The sequence below is a fragment of the Lutra lutra genome, chromosome 10 (genome assembly GCF_902655055.1).
Source record: "Lutra lutra chromosome 10, mLutLut1.2, whole genome shotgun sequence".
Lineage (NCBI taxonomy): Eukaryota > Metazoa > Chordata > Mammalia > Carnivora > Mustelidae > Lutra > Lutra lutra.
Window position 1 is genome coordinate 80,581,613 of NC_062287.1, and position 20,265 is coordinate 80,601,877.

At 41.4% G+C, this 20,265-nt stretch overlaps 1 protein-coding gene across 1 annotated transcript in view; it reads right to left on the reverse strand.

The window, feature by feature from the left end:
• Positions 1–20,265, reverse strand: part of LGR4 (leucine rich repeat containing G protein-coupled receptor 4) — a 103,602-nt gene that overhangs the window by 21,512 nt on the left and 61,825 nt on the right. The window contains exons 3-4 of the mRNA XM_047747272.1: positions 6,169–6,240; positions 4,837–4,908 (exon numbers count right to left, since the gene is read on the reverse strand). Coding sequence (XP_047603228.1) covers positions 4,837–4,908; positions 6,169–6,240 — 144 coding nt within the window. The remainder of the gene's footprint in view (positions 1–4,836; positions 4,909–6,168; positions 6,241–20,265) is intronic.

The window sequence follows — 20,265 nt, forward strand, 5'->3', positions numbered from 1 at the left end:
TACTTCTAACTTACTAATGTATATATTACAGTGTTACATTTTGTTACCACTTTCAAGTATAAATTATTACAATAATACGTTATTATGGAAAACCTAGGAAATTGAGTCTTTGAAATCCTCCTTTACCATTCAATAGAAGTGTGATCTAATTTAAGGGGAAAAGAATCCACTGGAGCAAATTCTGACATGTCATTTTAATAGCCTGTTCAGGTAACGCCTTAGCCATTTTCATGGCTTTGTGAAAGGCTATCACGCTACCTTTGTACTCACTCTGACAATTCACTTTCAGATTTTATAATTATCGTCATACTCTTGCATCAAACTACTTCTGGTCAATTTCAACTCCCCCAAACGAACTTTGCTCCTTCTGAGCGCTGCTTCAGAACCACAAGGAAATCTTTCATGTAATTCAGGTCTGAAGATCAGATTTGCAAACTGAACTCAAGTGGCGATAAGACTGTTTTACACCATGACAGAATTTCAATTGTATCTAACTTGACTGCTACACCCACTATGCAAACAAACCCATGTACATTTCCTTCTAAGTAAAACAGGCCGACACTTAGCTCCTTGTGTTTCTGATGCAGATAAAAACATCCCAATGCCTTAAAAAAAAAAAAAATAGTTGGGGGCGCCTGGGTGGCTCAGTGGGTTAAAGCCTCTGCCTTCAGCTCAGGTCATGATCCCAGGGTCCTAGGATCGAGCCCCGCATCAGGCTCTCTGCTCAGCAGGGAGCCTGCTTCCCTTCCTCTCTCTCTCCCTGCCTCTCTGCCTCTCTGCCTACCTGTGATCTCTGTCTGTCAAATAAATAAATAAAAATCTTTAAAAAAATTATTAAAAAAAAATAGTTGGCTTTGACTCCTCTCTACTCCACCCCCATCCCAATTTTGGAGATAATTTAAACTATGCAATTCACTCAATGAGTGATGAGCACAACATGCTTTTTTAAAAATATTATTTCAGAGGGAGAAACCTACTGTGAAAAAACCTTAAATCTAAATTATCAGTAAATGTCATGTGGACTTTAACGTGCTTATTGACCACAATCTATTTGTATGTTTTCTTCATGGTTTTTCTGTTCTAAAGCTCAAAGATTTTAGCTTTGTCTTTTTCAGCCTTCTAACTAAACAAAAGGACTATTTTGATCATTTAGTTTGGGAAACAAGAACAACGCCATATGAAGTTCCTTAAGTAACACAAGAAAATGACTATTTAAAATGTTTAATGAATCTGGCTCTGAGGGAGGTAAGATGGCTCCCTCCTGTACATCCTGTCCAAGGTCAGAAAGTGTGTAGGGGTGACACAGTCACATGTCTGGGAAGGAACTCATTCCAATTGATTCACTGAGGGAGTCTACTCAGAGTCTACTCAAATAGGTATGGCAAATAACAAATCCTATGTTCCACAACTTGGCATTGTAGCAAAATTAGCTATTTAATGTATTTCTCACCTTAAATTAAACTTCTTTTTAAGCTAGAACTTCTGAGTGGATCAGTCAGTTAAACGGCTGCCTTTGGCTCAGGTCATGATCCCAGAGTCTCAGGATAGAGCCCTGTGTCTGGCTCCCCACTCAGTGGAGAGCCTGCTTTTCCCTCTGCCCCTGACCTTGCTCATTGCTCTCTCTCTCTCTCTCTCAAATAAATAATTTTTAAAAAAAATAAAAATTTAAAAAAAAAACTAGAAATTAAATGAATGCCTCAGATACTCTTTATGACATTAGATACATTTCTAAAGTTTAACCTTTACAGTGTATAATATGCTTTATAGTACGTATTTTTTAAAGATTTACTTATTTATTTGAGAGAGAATGAGAGCGCACACAAGTAGGGGCAGAGGGAAAAGGGGAGAGAGAATCTCCAGCAGACTCCATGCTGAGCACAGAGCCTGGGGCTCGATCTCATGACCTGAGCCAAAATAAAGAGTCAGATGCCCAATCAACTGAGCCATCCAGGTACCCCTTTATTTGTACATATTTATTTTCACATTAACTAGGAGATTATCTAATCTAAATGAAAAGCTAATCTAATTTCCAGAGATGTGTTTTGGATGCAGTTAAAAAATGGTTTTTTATCAGTAAGCAGAGACAAGCAGCTCAATCATTTTCAATCAAGTCTTCTGCTATAGGTGTTTCCTACAAAAGCATATATTTAAAGTTATCTCAGGGGCACCTGGGTGGCCCAGTCATTAAGCGTCTGCCTTAGGCTCAGGTCATGATCCCAAGGTCCTGGGATGGAGCCCTGCATCGGGCTCCCTGCTCGACTGGAAGCCTGCTTCTCTCTCTCCTACTCCCTCTGCCTGTGTTCCCTCTCTTGCTGTGTCTCTCTCTGTCAAATAAATGGATAAAATCTTTTAAGAAAATAAATAAAAATAAAGTTATTTCAAAAGGCAATAAAAAGAAAAACGTATGGGACAGATTAGTAGATTACTCAACTACATGATATGGTTAAAACCTAATTTTGTAACCCAGAACATATACATGTGCAATCTATTACAATTTTTTATTCAGAGTGATTCTCAAAACTTCCATACACATGAGAATTTCCTGGGGAAGTTTCTTTAAAAATATAGCTTGCTAGATCTTACCTTTAAAGAGAAAATACCAACACTTCCAAGATACGGTTTAGGGGTCTGCACTGCAGGTCAAAGGGCCACACTTTGACAAACCACACCTTCCCCCACTCTATTTGCAATTAGGCCAAACAGTGTGCATTGGTATTTGTTATTCTAGGAGAATTACAAACTAACCAAGTTCCTTGTTTCAAAGAATACTTTTTTAAAAAAAGGTAAAATAAAATAAAGAATATTTTTCCATTACTATCAGACATTCCCATCACCTGGTTATGTAAACTGGGTAAACTAAGAATCAAAAGAAAGCACTGATAAAATATATCATTATTACTATTAGTAGATTCCACAAATGTTTCTTGAACACCTACGACATGTCAGATATTGTTACAAGTGCTTTTCACATATTCACACATCTTCACATACGGCAAGTAATGAGCATGCTGCTGTATGGAGAATTTTAAATAACTTGCACTATCTCACACAGCTAGTTTAAGTGGCAAAGCGGGGATCCCAAACCAGACAAGCCAGATAAATAAGCTAACGGCTTTTCTTAATCTGGCCAAAAAGCAAATTGTAATAACCACATGCATCAGTTCAGTGCTTCTCGCTGGATCTTCCAGTCCCAAAGATGAGAAAAACTAAAGTTGTAGCCCTAACAACACCAGTTTATAACATTCATTCTAGTCATTAACAAATATGTTTATTTAATACAAAAATTCATTGTTTCTTCAAAATCTTCCGTGGATTTTTCATGGTTCTGGTGATACCACTGCTGCTTACCTGATCCACCGCTGGAGTGGGAAGGGAGGTATATGGGTTTGTGCATCAAAACAGTGGAAGCATGGGGCACCTGGGTGGCTCAGTGGGTTAAGCCTCTGCCTTTGGCTCTGGTCATGATCTCAGGATCCTGGGATCGAGGCCCCCATTGGGCTCTCTGCTCAGAGCGGAGCCTGCTTCTCAATCTCTCTCTCTCTCTCTCTCTCTGCCTGCCTTTCTGCCTACTTGTGATCTCTCTCTGTCAAATAAATAAATAAAACTTAAAAAAAAAAAAAAGGGGGCGCCTGGGTGGCTCAGTGAGTTGAGCCTCTGCCTTCGGCTCAGGTCATGATCTCAGGGTCCTGGGATCGAGCCCCACGTCGGGCTCTCTGCTCAGCGGGGAGCCTACTTCCCATCCCCCTCTCTGCCTGCCTCTCTGCCTGCTTGTGATCTCAATCTCTGTCAAATAAATAAACAAAATCTTTAAAAAAAAAAAAAAAGTGGAAGCAGTGACCACTGTCCTCCAGGTTCATATACATACATGCATACACACTCACACACACACACACACACACAGAGGAAAGAATGTAAAAAAGAACAAAGTGGTGAGTGCTGTGAAGTGTGTAAACCTGGCGATTCACAGACCTGTAACCCTGGGGATAAAAATGTATTATATGTTTATTAAAAAAAAAAAAAAAAGAACAAAGCGAAGTGCTATATGAAAAAGCTTTTGGAGTACTTGGGTGGCTCAGTCGGTTGAGTGTCTGACTCTTGGCTTCAGCTCAGGTCATGAGACTCAGCGCCGTGTAGGGCTCTAGTCTCAGTGCAGAGTCTGCTTGGGCTTCTTTCTCTCCCTCTCCTTCTGTCACTGCCCCTCCCCCTATTTACTCTCACTCGCCCTCTCCCTCTCTCTTCCTAAAATAAATAAATCTTTAAAAAAAAAAAATTTGAAATTAATAAAAACCAAGCTTTTGAGCATGGTAAAAACCCAGAACTGAAAACTTGAATGCTCCACATAAAACCAAACTCTCCTCAAAAAGAAACACTTGGGAAGAAGGTAATACAAGAGACCAAGTTACCACCCCCAATGTGACTTCAAGGTCCACAGATGAGGAATTATAATCAGTTTGGTCTGATTATCATTACCACCTAAAACAGAAGCCTCTCTGTAACTGTGACCATCATGGCGTTAAGACTCTAGAACTTCTGTACACATAACTCTGGTTCTAAAGAGGTGAAGATCACCTGTCATAGAAGCTTCCGGAATCATACCTAGCCGTGGGTTTGCTTGTAACTTTTCTCCCAGCGTCTGAGATAAGAGAGGGAGTAAACTGAACCACATCATTCTCTCTCACCAAACGGCGTTTTGGTAATAGCTCCTACCCATCTCCGATTTTATCCCAGGTGAGAGAATAAATCTTCCCTTTTCCTGGGATTCCAGTTCTTTACACATTTAGCAGCCAGAGTGGTCTACTCGTGATTTAGGATACAGAAAACCAAAAAGCTACTTACAAAGACTGCAAAGCACTCAGTCCTCGAATGGCTTCACTGGGAACTGTTTTCAACTGATTGTTTTGCAGGGTTCTGGAAGGAAATTTTTGGTTAGTGAATAACAGGCAATTGTCACTATTTTTTCCTAGAAGAATTCAGAGCGTTTTTATCCAAAAAATATTTCCAATGGCAGGAAAGGGGGAGAGATCAAGGTGGAGAGAACCCAAGGAAAGAAAACTGCAAAAAAGCAAGAAACATTTGCTATGAATCCAGAAATGAAACCTGAGCTGCTATCCCTAAGCCATCTCTTAACACAGACCTACTGGTAATACACATTTCCAGGGGTGCTTCACTCTTAGGAATTAAAGCACCCTAATTAATGTTTGTCACCATAGGGACTGTTAATATTAATTAGGAAGCATAACAAGTTAACTGAGAAATATAACAAGCAAACCTATTGGAATCCCTAGTGCCTTTTCAAATTGGAACAAAGCAGAGCCCAGAAATATGGACCTTGGGTCAAGCCAATTTTTCCAAGAAGACAGCGATCCTGAGCTCTTAGGGAGCAACAGACATGTCCTCAGTGAATGGTGGGCCAGAGCAGAAAAAGAGCTTTAAACGATCTAACAGTTAGAGAAGAGAGGCATAGATCAGTACCAAAAATGAAATATTTATTATTTTTGCCTAAAGCCATTTCTAATCATATTAATAAAATGACTGCTTGACATGAGTCATAACCACAGAATGGAATGGTAAAAGCCACATATAATTCCCCGAACCAGGGGTGACTTGCAGAGGGTTACCCAGCAAGCTAGTGGCAGAAATGGGGCTGGTAGTGAGTTCACCTGTTCCCCAGCCTGCCATAGTCTATACCCCTAACCAATGCCAGGAATTTATTTCCTGGTCCCTCACAGACTCTGTAAATGATAGGCATCTTAATTCCTTTTAGCTTTAAAACGATTTTTAGCATTTTGAGTTTTTGTAAGCCTTTTTTTCCCCTTTAGGGTCAGCTAATTCAAAGTTCTTACAGCTATACAATAAGTAGAAACAAAACTCTACTAGTAAAGTTTAAATATGATTTTGATTCAATCCATTAGCCCCACAAAAAAGCCTAATACATTCAACTGTAATGCACTGAAGGTCAGAACACCTATTATTTAGAGTTTTAACTTTTGTTATCTAGACCCAAGGTTGCCTAAATCAACCCTCGCCTCCCACATTACCCATTGGCCACTCCTTAAATCTTTTAATCCTGAACTAAAAGAAACTGTGCTTACCCTAGCTCCAAGCATGTTGACTATGCAAAAAGAAAATACACAGCCAGCTGCAGAACTCTAAAATTGCATTACTTACAGAACTTTGAGTTCTTTCAACCCAGACAAGGCCTTTGGGTGGATAAAAGAAAGGTCGTTGCCAGCCAATCGTCTATGGAAAAAAGTAGCAAGAAAAAAAAATAGTAATTCAGGCTCTTAAAAATTCAGAACTCACAATAAACTAATCTGTGATTAAAGCTCTATGTTAAACATTTCTCAAGTCTCTCTGACATTAAACATGGACTTAAACCTTTGCTAAAGCGATCCCAAGGTTCTTCCAATGAGATAAATGTCTCTAGAATTTTTTTTTAAACTCCCAATACAATAATTCAAACAGGCACATTTTTATTCTGGTGAGGTCAAGCAAGCCAAAACACATTAAACCAAATTAAGTTTGCTATTCATGGTCACTCTCTGCAGCTTGCCGTGTTTTCCAAGTGCTTCATAAATACAGACCACTGGTCAGCAGGCAGGAGTGTTTATACAGATCAGAGCAAACCAGTCTGTTTAGGAGGAATGCCTTCTGGAGGCAAGTCAGCTTGTTATCTCTCCATTACCAAGGGCGGCATTTTCTGTGCAAAAGGGAAGCAAAAAGTGAAAGTCACTGTAATCATAAATTTCCAAGCAAAGGCATGTATGTGCATATACACACACATATATATGTATATACACACACATACACACACACACACACAGAGGCATATGGTTTTGGTGTTGTTTTTTTAAGACATGTTTTCCTTAAGAAATTTTAAAGTGACACATTTAACTGGGAGTAAGAGAGAGGAAAGGATAAGAACTCTTTGGGTCCTTTGTAAGAAGATATCTGAGCCCACAATTTCTATTGAGCCCCACTTTCCTTCCCGTTTTCCCAGGCACACAGAAATGGGAGAAAAAGTTAAACAGAGGACTTTAGGGAGAAGAAGCAGGGAGTAAGGCAGCAACGCATGTAAGTAACTTAACAAACAGGTGAACTGAAGGAAGGTTTCCAAGCATTGACTTAGAAATGAGAGCTGTGTGCCCATATGTTAAACACAGGACTGTCCCAGTTTCCTGGTTTCACCAGGGGTACTCTCTCAAACAAGATTGTGTATGTGTAATTTTTTTAATGCTCTCTCCCTCCTTGTTTCTTAGGATCACATAGTCATCAAGTCATATTAATTCCCCCTTTAAAGGTTCTATTTTCATCCGTTTCTCTTCTCTCTGCAAGCACCCTACACCCCTGAGCTATATTCATCAATTCACTCATTCACTAAAGAGTTTCATTCATTAACAAATATGAGTGTCAGTATACTAAGTGCCAGGCCTAGGATGTCCTCTTCTCAGACCTCCGCCCCACCCCCACTTTCTTAACCAACTGAGCCACCCAGGCACCCCGCCTCTGGCGCCCCTACTTTCTAATATGCTCCTCTTATATACCCTGATTTTGGGAACACAAAGAAAGCTCCTTCATTTGAAGTCACTGAGGTCTCAAACTCTACCTTTTAGATGCATTATTTTCTCTGGAACTCGTTGTCCCAGTTAAAATGCAAATAGCCCTGGAAAGGACAAAGTTTGATCCTCGCCTAGCATTAACATAGAAATGTGCCCTGAAGGTGTGTATTGGGCAGGGGTGATGGGTTGCAGGTGGAAAACCAGAGGACTCAGAAACCAAGAGTGAGTACATAAAATTATTTCTTCCATTGCAAGGATCATAATGCTGTTTTCTCAGGCAACACCACAGGTGTAACACAGGGTTCATACCCCTCAATGAAATGCTTCCTAAAAAGCCTTCTCGCCACACGCTTTGATCTCATAAGGCACCCAGCACCTTTTAAGACGTCCCAAAATCCAGCCTCAAAATAGCTTACTTTGTACCACCAGTCTCTCGGCCTTTTACCTCCTAGGGCGCACCTGATGTAAAATGAAGGATTGGAAAAGACAGTTCTAATACCTCCTATTTCTCCTAGCAATCCTCTAGGTTCTAGAATAGTCCGCATCACCGCTTGTCTTTAAATGCTTCACCTCACAACCTCACCTTTACTCCTTGAAAACCCAACTCCAGCTTTACTTCCCATGAAGACTTCAGTTCTCATGAACACATCACATGTGTAAATTCCGAGAACTCGTAATTAAACACAGGCTATATTCTATAGGTTGTTTCTGGCACATTAGTCTTGTAGGTCAAGTACAGAGTGTCCAGAACAGGGTGTGCATCTCAGACTTCTGTTACTACCCACCAACATGCCAACTCATTAGTCAGGAACTGTTTTCTCAGAATTTCCCCCTCGAAAATGCTCGCCATTCCGATGCCATAGCATCCCAGAGTCTACTTTAGAGCAGGCTCAGTGTGAGCTCGTCAGGGGACTTTCTATGTCTCAGATCCAGTAATTAAGATTCCATTGATAATGCTGAAGGCTGAAACAGAGTGTTTTAAAGATCACATTTTTAAAAAGCAAATTGTTAAAAAAAAAAAAAAAAAAAAGTCAAATTGTACCATAAGGGGCAATAGCCTTCTTCCCTCCCAGGGCCACAAGTAATGAGATGACTGTCCCAGTTATCTGAAAGATGTGCCTCAAAGTCTAGGGTGCCTGGCTGGTTCAGTCAGTACAGCATGTGATTCTCCATCTCGGGGTTATAAGTTCAAGGCCCATGATGGGTATAGAGATTACTCAAAAATAAAATCTTTTTAAAAGGGGAGAGGGTTGGCTGGCTCAGTTGGAAGGGCAAGCAACTCTTGATCTCAAGGTTGTAAGTTTGAACCCCACATTGGATGTAGAGATTACTTAAAAATAAAACCTTTTAAAAAAGAAGGATTAAAAAAAAAAAAAAAGCTCAGGTCTACTAAAAGACAAAATTATAACAGAGTGAAGTTGTTGTAGGAGTCTTTTTTTTTTTTTTTTAATTTATTTATTTGTCAGAGAGAGAGAGAACACAAGCAGGAGGGAGCGGCAGGCAGAAGGAGAAGCAAGAAGCCCAATGTAGTACTGACCTAAGCTGAAGGCACACATTTAGACCAACTGAGCCACCCAGGCATCCCTTGTCATAGGATTCTTAATTTTTTGCCTCTACTATTAGTTTTTAATGTCCCCATATCTATGGGTTTTCCCTGAGGAGTTCAATCTATTATACTAGGGATCATGAAAGAATGTTTTACAAAATAACAAAGGAAGTGGCAGAATGCAGAGCACCTGATTACCTGTACTTGTCAACAGAAGAGTGTTGAACCACATTAGCCAGGATACTGGTTTCCTTTTCCCAAATCTCTGCCCCCTTTTGAAGCCAAGGGAAAACTAAAGCAACCTAACTTCAGAAAGTATCCTCTTATCATTAATAGAAATGACCAACTGAGCTCTCTGCAGGTGGTTTCTCCTGAAATTATAAGCCCACTATCTGGAGAAACAAACACTTGGGGATGCAGCACATGGCAATGATGGAGAGCAAGAGGGCACACTACCATGCACTGCTGTGATTATTTTGTTGCCCACTAGAATACCATACCCTGTGGAGCCTTTAGGAATGTATCAACCCAGGCTCGCCATGCTGCTGTGTTCATGAATAACAAACACAACAGCTTAGAAAAGGCTCTACAGGGGCGCCTGGGTGGCTCAGTGGGTTAAGCCGCTGCCTTTGGCTCAGGTCATGATCTCGGAGTCCTGGGATCGAGCCCCGCATCGGGCTCTCTGCTCTCTCGGGAACCTGCTTCCTCCTCTCTCTCTGCCTGCCTCTCTGCCTGCTTGTGATCTCTCTGTCAAATAAAAAAAGAAAAGAAAAGAAAAGGCTCTACAGATCCAGCAATCACATGCCCCAAAGTCTCATCCCATTTTGCAGCTTTCATGAGCCAGTATCTCTTATAGGAGACGCTGGGGATGCTTCACATCCAAAACCTCAGATCCGGAAAACAGCAAAGTGAATAAGGAACAGGGTTAGGGACAGAGTCCCAAAAACTCGGAAAGAAAAGAAACCTATGTAACAAGCCTACAATAGTAGCAGGCACCGAGATACATGGTTTATAGACATTCTTCCGTCTTAATCATCTCATTGCTACAGCCCCACTTCTCTGAGCTCCTGAGGGGCTGGGCGCCCCGGCATAAGTCACGCTGATGGGAAGTGGGGTTGCCAGCATTCCAGTTCTTGCCTGGCTAGCTTCAGTGCTTATTCACGTCAGTGGCTCCAGTGTGTCACCAAGAGGTTGGGAAATAATTCCCAGAGAGCTGGAACAGAGTGGACTTGGGCTAGAGCTTCGCTCTGAGTATCAACAGCTCTCTACCAGTGCACTGCAGCTCCCAACCAGGGACTTCAGCATTAGGAGCTCAGAACTGCAACTGTGGAGGAAATTCCAACAGACCAACAGTGCCATCCTTCCCATAGCCAAAGACAACCAGTGGGAAAGGGGGTAAGAACGAGATCCCTGAGTGCGCCCAGGGTGAGAGGGCAGGCCCTAAACTCACTGGGACTTTATTTAGGACATAGAGTATTCTTGGTTGTGCTTCTTTTAATGCACCTCTCATGGAAAAAGAGGTGGCTGGTCCTGAGGAAGAGTCCACAGTCTCCCTCTACTAGCAAAGACCAGCCACTTCCCACTCCATACCCGGGTTAGTCTGTGCCTGACCCAACAGTTTTCTCAATGTCTCACTTCATGAGGACATACTGGCTGGCCCCAGAAAACCTTTTTAATTTGCTAAATGAGGATATACACATATCTACTATTACTACTCTTCCAATGGCTGTGAAGACCTAAGGGGGAAATAATCATTAGTGTAAGAACAGAAAAGTGACCACGTACGATTTTCTGCATGCTAGGGGTACAGGTCTCAGGCATCAGTTCTTTTCCCTCTGTCCCTGTAGCTCCTGTCTCTAAAGACCAAGAGCCTCCTTGTTCAGTTTCAACCCATTCACTCTTTTACTCTTCCTGCTGTCACCTGAGTCTAAGCCCTCAATTCCCCTCCACCATCCACTGGCTTACTGCCATGAGCCTGCCCAAGACTCCTGCCTACACCACTTAATTATAATACTGTGAGAGCTAAATCTTCAAAAAGCACAACTCTGAGAATTTTCCCAAAGGCTTTTTTTTCCCCTGCTGACTTAGCTGGAACTTCATTATGGATCCTCCCTTCCTTTCTTACCTGATTCTGCAAAGCTGCCTGTGTCCTACCATTTAGCACACCAGGCTTTTCCACCTCTGACTCTTTGCTCCTGACACTTCCTTCGCCTGAAATACCCTGACTCCAGTCTCTGCCAAGTGAAACATTACTCATCATTACTGTCCAAGTTGGATACTACTACGAATATGAAACCATCATGGTATCAGCTTCCTTTGATTCCACTGGTACTTAGACAAAGCTCTCACCAGGCACCTCTTCTTTTGCTTCTCATTACTAGAAACTTGTCACACCTCCTTAAGTTGTATTATAAGTCCCTTATGGGCAGGCACCTAATCATACTCATTTTGTACTTTCTTGCATGGGACCTTATGTGTAGCAGACACTCGGTATTTGCTGTAATGCCTCTGCTAAGCCCCGGTAGGAGTCTGGATTTCACTGCTTCTTAAAGAGTGGGGAAAGCTTACTGTTTATCCTCTCTCTTCTGCATGTTTTCTGCTCTTGTTTCATTTCTGCTCCCCTACTGCCCTTCACTCTCCTGACAAGAAAGAACTACTTGGCTAGCACTTAAAGTGCTACGGCAACAATTTTCTTTCTTAACATCTGCTGGGAGTACGCTTTCTTAGGGAAGGGTGGGGGGTGGACCTTAAACACGGGAACACCAATCCACTGGTCAACAGTATTATCTCAACACACTCTGAGTTGTGCACATGATCACACAAAATTAAAACAAGTCTAGCAGGACTTCAAATGGGGACACAGTCTACCGCAAGGCAACTCCTATTTATTCTGCTTGTTACAACAGTCTCAGAAGCAGAGAAAGTCTGGGAGGGGAGAGACAGACAGAGGGTGGAGGAGAGGGAAAGAGCAAGCCATCAGACTTCCGCTCTCCCACTGGATCTGGAACCCTTCCAGGAAACAGGATACAAGTGGCTCAGTGTGTAATGTCTTTATGAATCTGTTTTGTGCACATTTATTATTCATAAGGTCCATGGATTCACATTAGCAGCTCTTTCCAGGGGAAGCTAGAGTTTTCAATTATATCCTCTCTTCTTAATGCATATGCTACATGATATTTTCAATCTGCTGTCCGTCCCAGAAGGGGGAAGCAGGAACAGCGCTGGTTAAATGGGCACTGGCCAGTGATGGGTATGAACAAGCAGACCACACTTCGGTGTGTAATCTGCACCAGACGCTTCATGCTTTCCTGAAATGTGCTGAATTAGACTGGGATTTCCTCACTTGGGAAGCAATTTAAAGAAAGGAGAGAGGCAAGCGTGGAACAGATAATAAAACAGTTGCTGTTATTTCTCTAAGAAAGGCCTGGATTTAGGTTTCTTCTGGCCTATTACAGAAATTTCACTGTAGCCATTTGGCTAGAATTCCGGCCAAGAACCAATGATGGACTAAGGACTGCAATCTACACACTGACTAGACATAGGCACCAAGCCGGGAGGAGGGCAGACGAGGCCTCAGTAGCTTGCAGCAGCTGTCGTGAGGAGCCTGGCCTGGAGAAAGTGGGAGCTGAAGCAACTGCCGCAGTCGGGCCCAGGCTAGAAGCACGCGTGCACAAGAACAATAGAGAGCTGTGCTCGGGGCCATTTCTCTACCATACTATGGAGAGGTCGGGGAGTAGAGGACAAAGGCCCCCACCCATTTGTACACCTATCTTCCCTTTTCAGAAGGGGTTACCAGCTGGGCTAGCACTACGCTATTGTCAAGTTCTGACAGAAAAGTACTTGGTGCACCCCCCTTCCCTTCTGAGCTATATTCATCTACCCCTTCCCCAGGGTCTCCTCTCCTCCCTCACCACTTCCTTCTATACCTATGTTTCTCCGCCCCACAGATGAAGCGGCACATAGGAACTGCCAGACTACCCCCAAGTGCTGCCTCTCATGCAATGCCATTAAATTCTCTCCAGCAGGTGGGTCAGCACAGTGTCATGCTGCCTGCAAAGTACAACAGACACAAGCACGGGCCCAGGACACCGCCTCCAGAGAAGGCATTTCTCGTTCAAGACTGAACCGAGCAAGAATGGCCACAGGAAAGTGTCTAACGGGAGGTGTGAGTGGCCTCCTCTTAATAAATGTAATTTGAAATCCACAGGTTCTAAAATGTTGGCAACCATTTTAAAGTAAGAGCAAAAAACGCTGCAACACACGCCTCTAATAAAAGTCCCCAAGCATGTATTTATTTACATATTAAGGCCCTACTGTGTGGTTGGAATTCTGCTGTCTCCTATGAAAAATAAAGACCTCAAGAGGTGCACTGGTTTCCACTGATTGGATATTTAGGATCAATATATATTGACAAAAAGTTGGGACACCTGGGTGGCTCAGTTTGTTGAGTGTCCAACTCTTGGTCTGGGCTCAGGTCATGATCTCAGGGTCATGACCTTGTGCCCGTGTTGGACTCTGTGCTCAGTGGGGACTCTGTTTGGGAGTCTCTCCCTTTCCCTCCCCCTCTGCCCTTCCTATGTGCGTGCGCTCTCTCTCTCTCTCCCTCTCTCTCTAAAATAAAACAAACATCTTTAGAAATATATGTACATATATTGACAAAAAGTAACATTACTGTAGCACCTCTTCATTTTTATTATCCTACTCTACTGGTCCTCGTTATCACCATCTTCCTGTTGTTTTTTTAAATAGAACAAAGTGCCTATGTTTCCTTGGTGCCTTGTCCAAGGTCCTATACCACAGCTAAATAATGTAAATCCTAGAAATAAATCAAGGTAAATAAGTAAAATAATGTAAATTACAGAAACAAAGCAATGTTGCTTTGTGTATTTTCTATGAATGGCTTTAAGAGAAACAAAGGATGTAGTTATTCTCTTAGTAAATACAAGGGCTAACAACTAAGTAGCCTCCCTTGGACATTCTTCCTATCAAGGTTAAATAAACTTCATCTGACAGTGTTTTACTCACCCTATTTCTTCACATACCAGGAAGTTTTATATCTTCATATAACTTTTATGGAAGTGCACGTAAAAATGGAATGTTTAAAGAACATGCATGTATTAAGAACCCTTATTAGAGAAATTCCCAAGGTTTTTAAAGTAGATTTCCCTCAGAGAAGAGGAAAATTATTTCATATATCTACTTGAATATACCTACATATATCATAGGTAAAGCAATAAAACCCTGGCAATGGTTACATTTCCTGAGCAGAATTATCTTGACAACCTCTGGCAATAAACACACGCAATATCCACTCATATGAGGAACTATGTTATAGCTTTTAAAAAGTTTTACAACTCACATCTACCAGCAAATATTGACTTTCGACTACAGGCCAAGCACCATAGGTTTGGCAAGGTAAGTACTGAGTTTTCCCAAGACACTTCTCATTTCATTTCTTTTAAATAAGGATAATTCATTAAACATAAAACTTTAATGGAATTTAGTTTTAATGTAGTCTGATAGAATTTTGACTGCAATAAACTCAAAATAAGAAGAAATCCTTTGTCTTAACATTCCTCCCTCAATTTCAAGCTCAAAAATGTGGTTACCTTCACCAGGTCATATGGAAGGGTATGACAAGAGGATCCAGCCTTAGGGAAAAGTCAGAGGAGCTAGAGAGACAAGTGCACACTGACATACCTTGACCACAAAATAACAGGGCACTCAAGCCAGCACTTCGTGGAGAGGAGCACAGAAAGTGCAAGAGGAACTTGGAAAACAAAGACCAGGGAAGGCTTCTGTTGGCAGAAAGGGCTCAAAATGGACCCGTATGAGAAGGGTAAGATGTGAAGAGAAGACAGAGGAACCACGCATATCAAATATTGATTCATGCCTTCCTGGTAGAGCCCTGGGTTGTTCAAGTAGCACTTCCTTCATATGACACAGCTCCATGAGTAAATCACGATTGGTTTTAACCAATCCTACTGACCCCATTCTGGTGACTTGGTTTAGGGCTGGACCTGTGAGCCAAGCTCTGGTTACAGGAAGTCTGCGGGGGTTTCTCGGAAAGGTAGCTTTCTTCCTAAATGGGGATTCAATAGAAGGGATAACTCTCTTCTCTTTCTGGGTGCTAGCATGTCTAAATATACTATGTGAAGTGACTGAAACCATGGTGATACCCTTACTGGAGGTGCAGAGTAGGAAGACAGAGAGAAAGTGTATTCTTGAAGATGTGACCTAACTCCATTAACTAACCCTAGAAGAATTCTACCATACGTAGGTCTTCACATCAGGCAAGATAATACATTCCCTTATTGTTGAAGCTACTTTGAATTGAATTTGTTTCTTACAGCCAAAAGTACTTTAATTAATTGCCCAATCAATAACCTTTCTTCCCTTATCTGTTAATAAAACTATGATTTTGGTCTAGACAACAATAAGCTCAGTTCAAAAGCCATACGTCTCAGCATCCCACTGTTAAGTGTACCCATGTGACCAAGTTCTAGCCAATGAGATGTGTGAGCAGAAATATTATATGAGAGGCTTAAGATGGTTTCTGGAAGCTGACCACTGGGAAATACCCCCCTCTTTCTTTCCGCCTTCATCTTTCCTGTTGTTAAGAACTAGGTCATGATGGCTACAGCTTATGTAGACAGTTATTTTATGATCTTGACATGGTAGCTATAGAATGAGAAGTGCAGAGTATCAGATCCTACAGCCCTGCTGACTTTGTGACATACCATAGTAGTTCCCTAGATATGTGTTTATATGTGTGTGTGTGTGTGTGCACATGCACCTTACATGTTTAAACCATTGTTGTTTGAGATGATGGGTGCTTACTTTTTCTTCTTATATTTCGACCTTATCTTTCTAGGCCTCCAGATTTTAAAAATCAAGTATCCATTAATTTTATGATCATTTTCTTAATAAATTGTGTCTGTGATACAGACTTTTTAGCACCTCCAACATTATCTTCTTTGATACAAACATAAGTCCTAACTAAGAGATAGTGAAAACTAAATTGTTAGTAGAAAGTCAAATACATGTTCACTTACTTGAAATCACTACTATTTTTAGTCAAATGACAAATAATTAGCTTTGATTAAAATACATAAATAGACCAGCAAACTGTGGTTTCAGTTGCTTCTCTACACTTTCTGAATCCCACAAACCTTTTAACAATGAACTGCCTGATTCGCCTGCTTGATTTCCCCTAGTCCCCTATGAAGTCCTGACTTATCAAACCCAAGATTTGAGTACACCCCATGTTTCCTCACCTCTACTTCTAAACTGTAAAAACTGCAAAGCACTACAAGACAAAGTTACAGAACCCGTTGCTTCCACTATAAATTAATAATACTTGGGCTTTAACTGAGACCCTTCTATATTCTTCATTGGTCCTTTGTTCATTTCTGATTGGCCCAATCAAACAAACATTTCCTACAATATGTGTAGTTACTAGACTCTAATGGGCTGAAACAACTGTGGTTTCTTTCTGCCAGTCTTCCTTCCCCCTTCTGCTTCCTTTCAGGGGGACTGTCCACCTCAAGTAGTCCCAGTGGGTGGGGATGAATTCATAAGCCAGACTGGACCATGCCATCCCAAACAAAGTAACTAGTTCAAGAACAAGCACATGAAGTAAGTCTGGCTAACTTGAGTCCTCCTAGGAGTTTTCTGCTGAAAACAGCGAGGAAGACTTTAGATACTCATTGGATCTCAAGATGCAAAGACGTGCTTGGGGCTACCAAAGGTTTGCTTTTCCATCATATGGAGACAGGCTATTTGCAACAGGAAAGAATGAAGCCAAAACACAAAATTAGAGATAATCAAAGTTAAGAAATGAAGAGCATGAGAAAACTCTCGTAACTTTTAAACCTTGAGATTGAGTATCATCTGAAGCCAACTCCACCTCTGGACTTTCTAGTTCTACATGAAACAATAAATCCTCTATTATGCCTCAGCTGGGTTTCTGTCTCTTAACCCTTGGGGACTCCTGTCAAATACAGTACATATTCCAAGCTTTAGCTACTTTCCCCAAACCAGAAACCACCTATAGCAGTCCCCAAATGCCAGCCCCTTGATGCGCTTCTTGACCCCAAAGTCAATCTCACAACCTCACTGAAATGATTCTTTAAAAAACTTAAATTCAAGGCCTTTTCTCAGTATCTGGACACAGGCACCTTTCTCTAGCCTGTCAATGTTGATCCTTCGTTTCTTGTGAAAAATCTCTCCTCCCACAGCTCCTGGGGCACAGTTTTGCCCTAGTTCTCCTGCTTCTCTGGCACTTGGTTTTCTTCCCACACCCGGATTCAAGTGTTTCCCAAGGAGTTGTCTTTGGCTTCCTTCCCTTTTCTTTTGCCCTCTCTCTCTTGGCAAGCTCTTTCCATCTCATGTTTCCAGTAATCACCTTAAAATAAAAGACTCCCAAATATATACCCATAGTACTCTAATTCTATAATCTATATTTCTGGGCTCCATGCCTATACTTCCAAGGACCCCATTCATATCTCATCTAAATTCTATACGTATATTCAAAACTAATAGCTTCTCTTCCAAACAATTTCTCTTTCTGTATTGTCTGTATGTCTGCATCTTTATCAAAGCACACCAGACTCCTGATAATGCTAAATGAAAGTGTTATAGATGTCATCCCCATCACCCTAGCTGAGATGTCCGTTCTTTCTTTCTTTCTTTCTGATTTATTTTTAAGATTTTGTTCATTCACTTGACAAAGAGAGGGAACACAAGCTGGGGGGGAGGGGGCAAGAGGGAGGAGCAGGCCTCATATTGAGGAAGCCCGATGCGGGGCTCAATCCCAGGACCCCGGGATCATGACCTGAGGTGAAGGCAGATGTTTAAGAACTGAGCCACCCGGGAGCCCCTGAGACATCCTCTTGATTCTACTTCCATGTACCTTTTGCAGAGGTTCTGGGCTCTCTCTTATTGCCTCCTAACTGCCCTAGTTCAGATTCTCATAATTCTCACCTGGGCTATTGCCATCGGCATCTTCATTTGTCTCCCTGCACGGTCTCAATCACAAACATCCTACTGTCTACTATGAGATTATCTTTACTGAAGGTCGTATCTGGTCAAGTCATTTCTTAGCTCAAAACACTTCAATAGTCACTCAAAGGCTAACACTCCTCATTTGTCTGCCAGGAAACAAACACAAGACTGGGGCTTCAGTCTGGCCCCAAACTCCTCTCTAGGTTTCTTTCCCATAACTTCCCTTCAGTAAATCAGCACTAGAACCAAACCAAACACCACATCATTCTGAACACCTGTAACAGTTTTTATATCTTTTCTCACACTCCTTCCCCATCTCCTCATGAATTAACTCCTACCATCCCTCAAGACTCTCCAGATATATTAACTCTTGGATGAGGTCTTCCCTAATATTTCTTTTTTTCTTTTTTAAGATTTTATTTATTTATTTGACAGACAGAGATCACAAGTAGGCAGAGAGAGAGGAAGAAGCAGGCTCCCCGCTGAGCAGAGAGCCCCATGCGGGGCTCGATCCCAGGACACTGGGATCATGACCTGAGCCAAAGGCAGAGGCTTTAACCCACTGAGCCACCCAGGTGCCCCTTCCCTAATATTTCTTAATAAGTAGAACTTTCTTTCTCCTTTGAACTCTCCAAACTCTAATATACCACCCATTTGTCTTGAAGGCAAGGATCTCATTTAATTCAACCCTGAACACAGTGCTCTACCTAACAAAAGTCTGTTGAGTTAACAAATTGTTTTACAAGTCTTTCCCCATCCTCTCCACATCTACAGGGGCATACCCTGGGATGAAATCCAGGTCCATTAATGACATGCTATGTAACCTCAGGCAAGTTACTTAACCTCTCTAAGGAAAACCTCAGCTTCCTCACCAGGAAAATGGGACTGAATATGTAGTTCAACATTTTATTAATTAAAACAAAACAATGTCTATTTGGAGGGTGGGGGGCTACCCAATACATAGCAGGTTCAATTAGTACAAGCTCTCTTCCCATTTCTCTTTTTCCGCCTTTACACCTTGATCTGACAGCTTTCCAAATGACATATAGGAATTAACATGAACAAGCCATGTCCCTCAGTGAGCTCACTGTATAGTTTCCAACAGTAAAGGGAGTGATCTTTATTACCAAATCATCCCAAAAGAGCACCAGAAAGTGGAGCAAGAGAATGTACCTAAGAACAGAGTATTTTTGCTTTTATTTTTATTTTTGTAAAGATTTTATTTATTTATTTGACAGAGAGATAGAGAGCACAAGTAGGCAGAGAGGCAGGCAGAGAGAGTGGGGGAAGCAGGCTCCCTGCTGAGCAGAGAGCCCGATGCGGGGCTCGATCCCAGGACCCTGAGATCATGGCCTGAGCCGAAGGCAGAGGCTTAATCCACTGAGCCACCCAGGCACCCCAGAACAGAGTATTTTTAACTTTCAAACATCACCAGAGCAACTGAGAAACTCTTTTACATTCTGGAAAAAACAGTTTTTGAAACTTAAATTATCAAGACACAGCAACCACATACAACTTGTGGCTCTAGACTGTATGCTGGACCAGAATTTTATTTTTCTTTTGCTATAGAGAATTACCAATGGAACAGTTGTCAAATTTGAATGAGAATTATAGATCAGATGACAATATACATCAACACTATTTTTTTTTTGAGTTTGGCAACTGTACTGTAATTATTCAAATGAATATCTTTGTATTTAGAATAGCTGCAATATTTAGTGGTAAAGGGAAATTATGACTGCAACTCACTCTCAAATGATTCAGGGGGAAAATGTACATGTATTTTAGATCTCCTATTGTGTGCATGCATGTGGGAAGAGAATATTAACATTTGGGGAATCTGACTAAATGGTATGTGTGAAAATTCTTTATGCTTACATTCCGTAAGTCTGAAATGTTATGTGCATGTGTGCGTGTGTGTGTGTGTGTGTGTATGTGTGAATACCTGTTCTATATTTAAGTATTGGCCAAATTAAACTATTTGGCTTTGATCCACTGTTTGTATCTGATTTGAAATCTCCCTGTTCAAATTATTCACTAGTCCTCTTTTGCACTGTAATGCCTTAATTTAGAATTAATTGTCCTACAGATGAGGAAAAAAGATGATGAGTAAGCTTGAATAGTACTCAGAGATCTAAATTTTACTTGAGCATT